We start from the raw sequence: 10755 nt of genomic DNA on the forward strand, positions 1-10755 counted from the left end.
AAAAAATGGCAACTCATTCACCAGAATTTAACTGAAATATACAGTGTTTTTACAACGTATTACGGTAAATGGGAAAACAATAACACTTTTAATTCTGCCATCTGAGCTGCCAGATTATTACTGTCATTTTTTGTTTTCCATTTGCGGTAATACACCTTAAAAACAACAAAAACTGGCAGTTCAAACGACTTGAAGTTGTCACTTTGACTTTTGATTCCAAAGCAGGTTTTAGTTTATTGATAAACAACGATAATAATCCAAGAAAATGGAAACTGTACTAGGTTTGTACGGTATACCGGTATTAGTATAGTACCGCGATACTAATGAATCATATTCGGTACTATACCGCCTCTAAAAAGTACCGGTCCCCCATACTGAGTGTGTGTATGTGGGGTGGGAGCCCTTCAGGAGTCCAGTCATAATAATAATAATGATATATTAAAGAGCAAATTGGGGCCACAAACAATATTTGGGGTCACCGTGTCTTGGTGCGTCATTTTGCTATCTATGATTTTGGTTCTTGAATAGTCGATGACGAAAGCTGAAGACATTCATTTCAAATGAGAACAACATCCTGGCTATCGCATCTGAACGTGAGTGACCCGGGAGTCTCCTTTAAATCTGATCCTCCTCCACCTGCTGAGGACGTGAAGATTCTCCCGGCTCGTGACCGGTTAAGGGAGGAACCCTGACCGCTCCTAAAATAGCCTGACGGGGCGTATAAAAAGAGGCAGAGGGAGGTCTTGCACCACTCTTGATTCATCCTGAGAACGTGAGTGGATCTGACAGAAGGAACATTAAAGAACAGCGACTTTCTCCGTGGGATCTGACAGAAGGATGAAGTACTACAGTTACCCTGTGTCTCAGACTGTGGGACTGGGCGCCTTCCCCCGGGACAAGTACAGAAGCTCGGCTTCGCAGAAGTGCCTCCGCAGCGTCCATTTCTCTCACGACGTCGTCTTCCAAGATTATGTACGGCACGGTGAGCTGGAGAGGATCAAATGCTTCATCCGCGCCAAGAGAGTCCGCCTGGACACCATCTACCCCTCCGGTACCGGCCTGTTCTGGTCTGACGTGAAGACGGTGCGTTGACATGGTCGCTAACATAAGTGTGCGCAGGTATGGCGGCCATCCATGAGGCAGTTCTGTCCGGGAACCTGGAGTGTGTGGAGCTCCTGGTCCGCTACGGAGCAGACATCCACCAGAGGGACGAGGAAGGGTGGACGCCGCTTCACATGGCGTGCAGTGACGGCTTCCCTCACATCGCACGGTGAGCATCTTCACACTCCCAACATTCCTGATACCGACAGCCAGTAACGTGGTCCATTTTTCCTCCAGCTACCTTCTCTCCCTTGGCGCCGACCCAAACCTGGAAAACGACAACATGGAGAAGCCCTCGGACCTCATCGAGCCAGACAACAAGGAACTGCTGGACCTATTCGGCCCGGTCGTCGACGGCTGAGAAGCTCTGAGGTTCCGTCTCTCGACTCGGAGACGGGCGGTGAAGCCCCGACGAGTTCGGCATCTTGAAGCGGAGAGCTGCCTCGACTGAGGAGGCGACGGCGGACGCCCGACGAAAGGAGGCCAGACGGAGCTGGCTGCATCCTTTGGTAGACCTCCAGGAACCAGCTCTGGTTTTTATGCTGCGGTGACTTTCAACCAACACTTTGGTCTAATTTGACATGATACTGGAGAAGGTGGACAAGACACAGGTTGTGGCTCACATGAAATACGTCCATCAGTGCACTTCAATAAGTACACTGTCCTCAAGTCACAATTTTTACCTGCTTCTTCTTCCCCTCCTTTTTCTTGTACCCATTGAGCGTTATTTCCCGCATCTGCTTCGCTTTTATCCTTCTTCGTGGGGACATTGTCGATTGTCATGTCATGTTCGGATGTACATTGTGGACGCCATCTTTGCTCCACAGTAAGTCATTGCTGTCGTCCGGCATTGTGTTTTTGTTTACTTTGTAGCCAGTTCAGTTTTAGTTTCGTTCTGCGTAGCCTTCCCTAAGCTTCAATGCCTTTTCTTAGGGGCACTCACCCTTTGTTTATTTTTGGTTTAAGCATTAGACACCTTTTTACCTGCACTCTGCCTCCCACTGTTTCCGACATCTACAAAGCAATTAGCTACCTGCTGCCACCTACTGATATGGAAGAGTATTACACGCTGCCGAGCTCTACACAGCACCGACACTCAACAACAACACATAATTTGCAGACTATAATTACTGGTTTGCAAAAAAACATTTTTAACCCAAATAGGTAAAATTAGATAATCTCCCACGGCACACCAGACTGTATCTCACGGCACACTAGCGCCGCGGCACAGTAGTTGAAAAACACTGCTTTACACTATGAAGTAAAGGAAAACATGACAGATTTGTAATTCTATTTAAGTGACTAATGACAGGTTATATGATTATTTAAATTCATATTCTGGCCACTTTATAGTGAATTTGTTAGCACTTTTTTGGGGGGAAAAGGACAACTAACTTTTTTTTTTTTTTTTTTTGGTTGAGTGGTTATGTAGATATGTTGTAGATATATATCTTTAGAAAGTCCAACATCTAATTTAGGTTTTTACATGTTTTTTAAATAGCTGGTCTCAACCAAGTTCATGCAATAATTTGTATTTTAGTGATTTGATTTTTATTAAGGATCCCCATTAGCTGGTTGCCTCAACAACCCACTAGTCTTCCTGGGGTCCACAATTCAATACAATTACCAGTAGAGCATATAATTATAACTACACAATATATAAAAAAAATAAAAGCATCAATAAAAAACAAGCAAACAATTTACAGTCACAGAATAATAATTACCATATTAATATAACTACACAATATAAAACCAAACAAATCAATGAGCAAACTAATTTAAAAACTCAGATAAAATATTACTCTCTTTTTAAAAACCTGTTTACTTTCAATGCTGGTGAGAATTCAAGGCAGGTTATTCCAGAGCGATAAAGATCTATAAATAAAAGTTTTCCGCAAAGCATTCTTCCTGGGACGAGGGAGTACAAAATGCCCCTCACTGGATGCCCTGGTATTGTGATTATGTATAGTGCTACTGTGAACTATTTGGGCCATGAGAAAAGCAGGAGTTTTACTACCGGTTACTGATTTGAACAATATAAGAGTATTAGCCTAGAATTTGGTGCGCCAGCCTTGGGTGTAACGATACAAGGATTCGGAATCAGATTTTTCAGTAGAGAACATTCGATATGGGATGTAATTCTGATTTTTCAACATGACAATAAATAATTTTTAAAAATACACTAAGACGTGCCATTTTTGGTTTGCAGGTGCCATTTTTTTGTGTGGCAATTACCACTTTGTGGCTGTGTCTCAAAAAAAAAAACTTTTGTCAGTACACATTGTTAAGAAAATAATATAATTATGTCTCCAAGGCTGTACTACTTTTACTTCCATTGCTGCCCCCAAGCTAATGTGTGCCAACTTTTCCTACAAGGAGAAGAAATTATAAAGGGGAAAAATGGAAATAATGAAAATCTCTCAAGATAAAGCTAGTGCAAGTAATAAATTAGAACGCACCCTTTATGAGAAATTACAATCATTAAATGAGAAATAGAGTGACGATTTTTTTCAAATAACTGATAGCCTGCCAAAAGTTATTTTTGTAATTAAAAAAAAAGATTGAGTATGTAAGTTTGTAATTGGGGGGGGTTTCATAAAGAAATACAATCATGTGTGCTTACGGACTGTATCCCTGCAGACTGTATTGTTCTGTATTGATATATAATGTAGGAACTAGAAATATTAACAGAAAGAAACAAACCCTTTGTGTGAATGAGGAGGGAGGTTTTTTGGGTTGGTGCACTAATTGTAAGTGTATCTTGTGTTTTTTATGTTGATTTAATAAAATGAAATAAAAATTATTATTATTTTTATTTCATTTTTTTCTTGTGCGGCCCAGTACCAATCGATCCACGAACCGGTATCGGTGGTTGGGGACCACTGCATTATATAGTTTTGTGAAACCATTGCAATAAAGTAATTTAAAAAAATCTCTTTCATGTTATTTTAGACTTATTTGCTGTAAGTCTTTACACCTTTTTTTTTTATTGCTTGCTTTTTTTTAAAGTTACACTTTCAATCGCAGGTTTTTTTTATCTCGTCTGGCATGCTGTTATTGACTGTTTATTAGGGCTGTGAGTCTTTGGGTGTCCCACGATTCGATTCAATATCGATTCTTGGGGTCATGATTCGATTCAAAATCGATGTTTTTTTTTCAATTCAACACTATTCTCTATTCAAAAACGATTTTTTTCCCGATTCAAAACGATTCTCTATTCATTCAATACATAGGATTTCAGCAGGATCTACCCCAGTCTGCTGACATGCAAGCAGAGTAGTTAATTTTTGTAAAAACCTTTTATAATTGTAAAGGACAATGTTTTATCAACTGATTGCAATAATGTACATTTGTTTTAACTATTAAATGAACCAAAAATATGACTTATTTTAACTTTTTGAAAATATTGGACACAGTGTGTTGTCAAGCTTATGAGATGTGATGCAAGTGTAAGCCACTCTGACACTATTGTTCTTTTTTTTTTTTTATAAATGTGTAATGATAATGTCAATGAGGGATTTTTAATCACTGCTATGTTGAAATTGTAACTAATATTTATACTGTTGATAATATTCATTTTTGTTTCACTACTTTTGGTTTGTTCTGTGTCGTGTTTGTGTCTCCTCTCAATTGCTCTGTTTATTGCAGTTCTGAGTGTTGCTGGGTCGGGTTTGGTTTTGGAATGGGATTGCATTGTTATGGTATTGCTGTGTATTGTTTTGTTGGATTGATTAATTTAAAAAATATATATATATTTTTTTTAAAATAAATAAATAAAATAAAATAAAAATCGATTTTTTGTTACATTTGTTACTGTTTATGTACTGTAAAAATACTAATAAAAAACTAGTTACGAGCTTGTCACGTGGCGGAAGAGGCGGGACTAATGTAAAGTAATGGCGGCTGTCGCCAGTGCCTACGACAAGCTAGTGGGGGCAAAGTGCTGCAACGCATACGCTTGCACACTGGGGGAATAACAGAGTTAAACTAAAACAATAAAATGTGGAAAATTAGTAGCAAACCGCATATAAATCAAGTTATGATTTATTTCCAATATACATCAAATGCATGGCCTTTAGCGGGAACATGCCCCTACCTGGTCGGCACGTCGCCGGGGTGCTACTAGCTAGTCGTCGAAGAAGAAGCGGGTAAAAATTGGCGTCCTCATTTCCGGTAAGCGTGAAACGACAGTAATGAATTTGGGATCAAGATTGACGCACTCAGGAAGTAAGTACACGTTTTATACATACTATACTTATTGAAGTGTACATAGTATACTCATTGAAGTGTACGTAGTATACTTATTGAAGTATACTGTAGTGTGCTTTATTGGAGACACGACTATCAGCTGCTAGCAAGAAGAAACGTTAGCATCACATGGATTTGCCAACCAAAGGAAAACCTGGATAAATGTTGTTTTGGAAGGAGCATAAACGCTAAAGTGTGAGGCTGATTTAAACGCTGACAAGTGGGTGAAGTAGCTAAGAGCTCAAAAGTCATACATGTGTTAGCTGTACGTGTAGTAGCATTGCCGGCTAACGTTGTTGTTAATAATAAAATGTTGACTGTTTGTCCCTCAGGACGTGCAGGATGAAGGTGAAGGTGAAGAAATGGAACGGGGTCGCGTCCTGGTTGTGGGTGGCTAATGATGAGAACTGTGGTATCTGCAGACTGGCCTTTAATGGCTGCTGTCCTGAATGTAAGTATGCACTTATCTCCTAGGTACACTATATGGTAGTGATGGGTTGATGAGGCCTCATGAAGCGTTTCGACACATTGCAAAACTGTATTGATACTGTGTCGATACTGTGTCACTAAATACTGACATCTGCTGGACATTAAAAATCCCTACAGGCAACCTATGGACCGACTCAACTGACACTGATTTTATGACCTAGTATATACAATAATATAAACCTAGTCATTGTATTTCATTTAGGATTATTTCATATCTTCATTTAAATAAAAATATATTTTTATCTTTTTTAGATACAGTCAAATAATGTGAACATGTATCATGACTAGGATGGTAGAAGGTGGGGATTGAACCCCAGTAACCGATTGCTGGCACGGCCACGCTACCAACTTCGCCACGCCGTCATTCCTGTACCTTCTCTAGTAACAGTAGTGATGGGTCCTGCAACACAGATGCATAGGCGCATGCGTCGAGCTCATAGAGCGAAACCCTGTGTCGGTGCGCGTACCGCTTTTAGAAAGTCACGTGACCGATCATGAGCTGCTTTGGTCACGTGACCGATACGCGAACTGTATCGCACTGACGCCTCCTCTGTGCCCTGTGAGCAACATTCCCTCTAAGGTGCGCGCCTGCGCAAATGCGCAGTGCTCAAGCGTCCTCCGCGCACACCGTGCGCCGCACAGCCAATATATGCCGCGCACCAAATCAAACCCATCTGAATTCTAAACAAAATAAACACATTTATTCTGTGTAATTTTGAAATGCAACTTTGAGTGACAGTGACAACAAGCGGCCCTAATGGTGTTCGTCAACAACACGCATTGCGCCGCTTCCTAATAAACACAGTTTGGCGCGCAGGCGTCAGTGCGATACAGTTCATGAGCGGTCACGTGACCAGAACAGCTCATGAGCGGTCACGTGACCAAAACAGCTCGTGTTCGGTCACGTGACTTTCTAAAAGCGATACGCGCACCGACACAGGGTATCGCTCTATGAGCTCGACGCATGCGCCGATGCATCGGTGTTGCCGGACCCATCACTACTATATGGCCAAAAGTATTTGGCCACCCATCCAAATGATCAGAATCAGGTGTCCTAATCACTTGGCCCGGCCACAGGTGTATAAAATCAAGCACTTAGGCATGGAGACTGTTTCTACAAACATTTGTGAAAGAATGGGCCGCTCTCAGTGATTTCCAGCGTGGAACTGTCATAGGATGCCACCTGTGCAACAAATCCATTCGTGAAATTTCCTCACTCTTAAATATTTCAAAGTAAACCGTCCGCTTTGTTATAAGAAAATGGGAGAGTTTGGGAACAACAGCAACCCAGCCACCAAGTGGTAGGCCACGTAAACTGACAGAGAGGGGTCAGCGCAAAGTGCAAAGAGGTCGCTGACTTTCTGCACAGTCAGTTGCTACAAAGCTCCAAACTTCATGTGACCTTCCAATTAGCCCACGTACAGTACGCAGAGAGCTTCATGGATTGGGTTTCCATGCCCGAGCAGCTGCATTTAAGCCATACATCACCAAGTCCAATGCAAAGCGTGGGATGCAGTGGTGTAAAGCACGTCCCCACTGGACTCTAGAGCAGTGGAGACGCCTTCTCTGGAGTGATGAATCACGCTTTTTCATCTGGCAATCTGATGGACAAGTTTGGCTTTGGAGGTTGCCAGGAGAACGGTGCATTTCGGACTGCATTGTGCTGAGTGTGAAATTTGTTGCAGGAGGAATTATGGTGTGGGGTTGTTCTTCAGGAGTTGGGCTTGGCCCCTTAGTTCCAGTGAAAGGAACTTTGAATGCTCCAGGATATCAAAACATTTTGGACAATTCCATGCTCCCAACCTTGTGGAAACAGTTTGTAGCGGGCCCATTCCTCTTCCAACATGACTGTGTGCACCAGTGCACAAAGCAAGGTCCATAAAGACATTGATGACAGAGTCTGGTGTGGATGAACTTGACTGGCCTGCACAGAGTCCTGACCTGAACCCGATAGAGCACCTTTGGGATGAATTAGAACAGAGACTGAGAGCCAGGCCTTAGAATGGTCGAAAATTCCTATAAACACACTCCACAACCTTGTGGACAGCCTTCCCAGAAGAGTTGAAGCTGTAATAGCTGCAAAAGGTGGACCGACATCATATTGAACCCTATGAGTTAGGAATGGGATGGCACTTCAAGTTCATATGTGAGTCAAGGCAGGTGGCCAAATACTTTTGGCAATATAGTGTATGTGATCAACATTTTGAAAAATGAACTTCAAAACATTATAGCCCCCTTAATAATTGTCATAAATGCATTAGATCAGGGGTGCCCATTACGTCGATCGCGAGCTACTGGTCGATGGTGGAGGGTGTGTCAGTCGATCGCCAGCCAGGCGTTAAAAAAATAGACCTCAAAATTAGCAATCTTCAATAAGACGTCACTTTCGTCACATTCATGGCACCCGAGGGTCTTGTGAGATGACGCTGGCTGCTGCCAGATCATTATTAAGAAAAAATGACAGAGAGGAGGGCGAGAAACATTTTTTATTTCAACAGACTCACGCGCCGTACTTGCTGTCAAGACTCTAAAGACGCGACTGCACAATTCCTGTCTTCACAATAAAAGCCCTGCTTCATCCTGCCTGCTCTAACAAAATAAGAGTCTCAGAAAACTAGCGTGCACAAGCTAGCAAGCTACGGAGTTTGCCGCCAATGTATTTCTTGTCAAGTGGATAAAAACTAGTATGGAAGCTGGACTAATAAGATGCCAAAAAGCAACCACTTTCATGTGGTATTGGACAGAAAGGAGAACTTTTTTTCTCCTCCATTTGAAAATGTGGACGTTATCATCACTACTGTTTGATTCCAATCAATGCAAGTCATCAAAATCAGGTAATACACTAATTTATATTCTTGTCTTCATGAAAGAAAGAAATCTATATGTGTTAAACATGCTTGTATTATCATTAAACACATTTAACTTGTTAACAAAAACGTCTTTTATAAATAAATACATATAAATTATTTATATGAATGAGGTAGATCCCCTCCACTTGGTCAGTTGAAAAGTAGCTCGCCTGCAGAATAAGTGTGGGCACCCCTGCATTAGATACAAGTAACTTACCGTATTTTTCGGACTATAAGTCGCAGTTTTTTTCATAGTTTGGCCAGGGGTGCGACTTATACTCAGGAGTGACTTATGTGTGAAATTATTAACACATTACCGTAAAATATCAAATAATATTATTTAGCTCATTCACGTAAGAGACTAGACGTATAGGATTTCATGGGATTTAGCGATTAGGAGTGACAGATTGTTTGGTAAACGTATAGCATGTTCTATATGTTATAGTTATTTGAATGACTCTTACCATAATATGTTACGTTAACATACCAGGCACGTTCTCAGTTGGTTATTTATGCCTCATATAACGTACACTTATTCAGCCTGTTGTTCACTATTCTTTATTTATTTTAAATTGCCTTTCAAATGTCTATTCTTGGTGTTGGGTTTTATCAAGTAAATTTCCCCAAAAAATGCGACTTCTATATGTTTTTTTCCTTCTTTATTATGTATTTTCGGCCGGTGCGACTTATACTCCGAAAAATTTGGTAATTAAAATGGTAATACCGTATTTTCTGCACTAAAAATCTCATTCCCAATACAGGTTCTGTTACACCCCTAGACACATTTTTTCCATTAATAGCTGTACCATCACAATTGTCAATCTGTTTTGCAGGTAAGGTCCCTGGGGATGACTGTCCACTGGTCTGGGGTCAGTGTTCCCACTGTTTTCACATGCACTGCATCTTGAAGTGGCTCAACTCTCAGCAGGTCCAGCAGCAGTGTCCCATGTGCAGGCAGGAGTGGAAGTTTAAAGAATGAACACACCTGATTGTTGGTATGATTGTAAATAAGCTTTTTTTTCATACATGTACTTGACACAACTGAAATGAAGCGGACGTCTAAGGCATTGGTGTAGTTCATTTGAAAAATAAGTTATCCGAGCCAAATATGTGTTTGTACTGTACAGTAGAGGGCACTGCAGGCTGGGGTAAATAAGCCATTGGTCAACACAGGTGGTTGTCAGGTGTTGACCTGGCAAGTTTGGACTGAATTTGGCAAATTATGGAGTTTTTTGACTTGCTGGAGCCAAATAAATTGTTGACGTTTCATTAAAGATGGCTCTTTGAATTTAATTTTCACATGCCAAATCAAGCACAAAATTAACCGCTTGCAGAGGTGCTTGCTGAGTAAACCAGTGCTGTTGGGTATTTGTCATCCCTTCCAGAAAAACTCAAGCATTTCGAGGTCACATGGTTGCAACCCATGTGCGCTACATTTTCTGACGGCCATTTTGTGTTCAACCCAATGCAATAGTGACTCGATCGTTAAAATAATGCATTTAAGCGTTGCCTCCTTGCATTGTGACTCTCAATGTGTAAATGCTGAAAAATAATGAGGGAAAATAAATAATTTATTAACTTATTTTTTATTAAAGAAGTGTACGTACTATCTTAATGTCAGTCAATTGCTAGCATGCTAACTGTTAACGTGCGTGAAGTAACAAAATAATTAACTTTTTAGAAACTGTTTGCTGGCATACGCCTCAGGCTCAAATATGTTGTTACTTGGTGCATGTTAACTGTTAGAATGCTAATGTTACCATGCAATTTTTTTTTTAGCATTTTGCAGGTATGCACCTCAGAGTCAAATATAACTGTTAGTATGTTCGATTTTTACCAAATTTTGCAAGTAAATGCCTCAAAGTATTCAAATATTCTTATTTTATGGAGGTTAACTGTTAGCATGCCAACAAGGGGCGGCGTGGCGAAGTTGGTAGAGTGGCTGTGCCAGCAATCGGAGTGTTGCTGGTTACTGGGGTTCAATTCCCACCTTCTACCTTCCTAGTCATGTCCGTTGTGTCCTTAGGCAAGACACTTCACCCTTTGCCTCTGATGGCTGCTGGTTAGC

At 41.0% G+C, this 10755-nt stretch overlaps 2 protein-coding genes across 3 annotated transcripts; both read left to right on the forward strand.

The window, feature by feature from the left end:
• The first annotated feature begins 837 nt into the window (after nt 1–837).
• On the forward strand, nt 838–3686 carry LOC133639247 (protein phosphatase 1 regulatory subunit 27-like). The gene is made up of 3 exons (XM_062032424.1): nt 838–1051; nt 1120–1270; nt 1339–3686. The coding sequence occupies exons 1-3, from the start codon at nt 838–840 to the stop codon at nt 1460–1462; spliced, it is 489 nt and encodes a 162-aa protein (XP_061888408.1). The 3' UTR covers nt 1463–3686.
• A 1309-nt stretch (nt 3687–4995) lies between these two features.
• On the forward strand, nt 4996–9974 carry LOC133639386 (anaphase-promoting complex subunit 11). Of its 2 annotated transcripts, none has more exons than XM_062032654.1 (3): nt 4996–5328; nt 5682–5800; nt 9521–9973. In XM_062032654.1, exons 2-3 carry the CDS (start codon nt 5692–5694, stop codon nt 9664–9666), a joined length of 255 nt encoding a protein of 84 aa, XP_061888638.1. In that variant the 5' UTR covers nt 4996–5328; nt 5682–5691; the 3' UTR covers nt 9667–9973. The 2 variants fall into 2 exon arrangements, with proteins under 2 accessions (XP_061888638.1, XP_061888639.1); XM_062032655.1 differs by lacking the exon at nt 4996–5328 and adding an exon at nt 5339–5569 and having other exon boundaries at nt 9521–9974.
• The last annotated feature ends 781 nt before the right edge of the window (nt 9975–10755 follow it).

This window comes from Entelurus aequoreus, linkage group LG22 (assembly GCF_033978785.1).
Source record: "Entelurus aequoreus isolate RoL-2023_Sb linkage group LG22, RoL_Eaeq_v1.1, whole genome shotgun sequence".
NCBI lineage: Eukaryota > Metazoa > Chordata > Actinopteri > Syngnathiformes > Syngnathidae > Entelurus > Entelurus aequoreus.

What these genes read in the sequence shown, in the direction of transcription:
- LOC133639247 (XM_062032424.1), top strand. Translation starts at nt 838, where the DNA reads ATGAAGTACTACAGTTACCCTGTGTCTCAGACTGTGGGACTGGGCGCC. An exon ending in GGACACCATCTACCCCTCCG is followed by an intron (nt 1,052 to 1,119) that starts GTACCGGCCTGT and finishes AAGTGTGCGCAG; the next exon opens with GTATGGCGGCCATCCATGAG. An exon ending in GGCTTCCCTCACATCGCACG is followed by an intron (nt 1,271 to 1,338) that starts GTGAGCATCTTC and finishes TTTTTCCTCCAG; the next exon opens with CTACCTTCTCTCCCTTGGCG.
- LOC133639386 (XM_062032654.1), top strand. Translation starts at nt 5,692, where the DNA reads ATGAAGGTGAAGGTGAAGAAATGGAACGGGGTCGCGTCCTGGTTGTGG. An exon ending in TAATGGCTGCTGTCCTGAAT is followed by an intron (nt 5,801 to 9,520) that starts GTAAGTATGCAC and finishes TCTGTTTTGCAG; the next exon opens with GTAAGGTCCCTGGGGATGAC.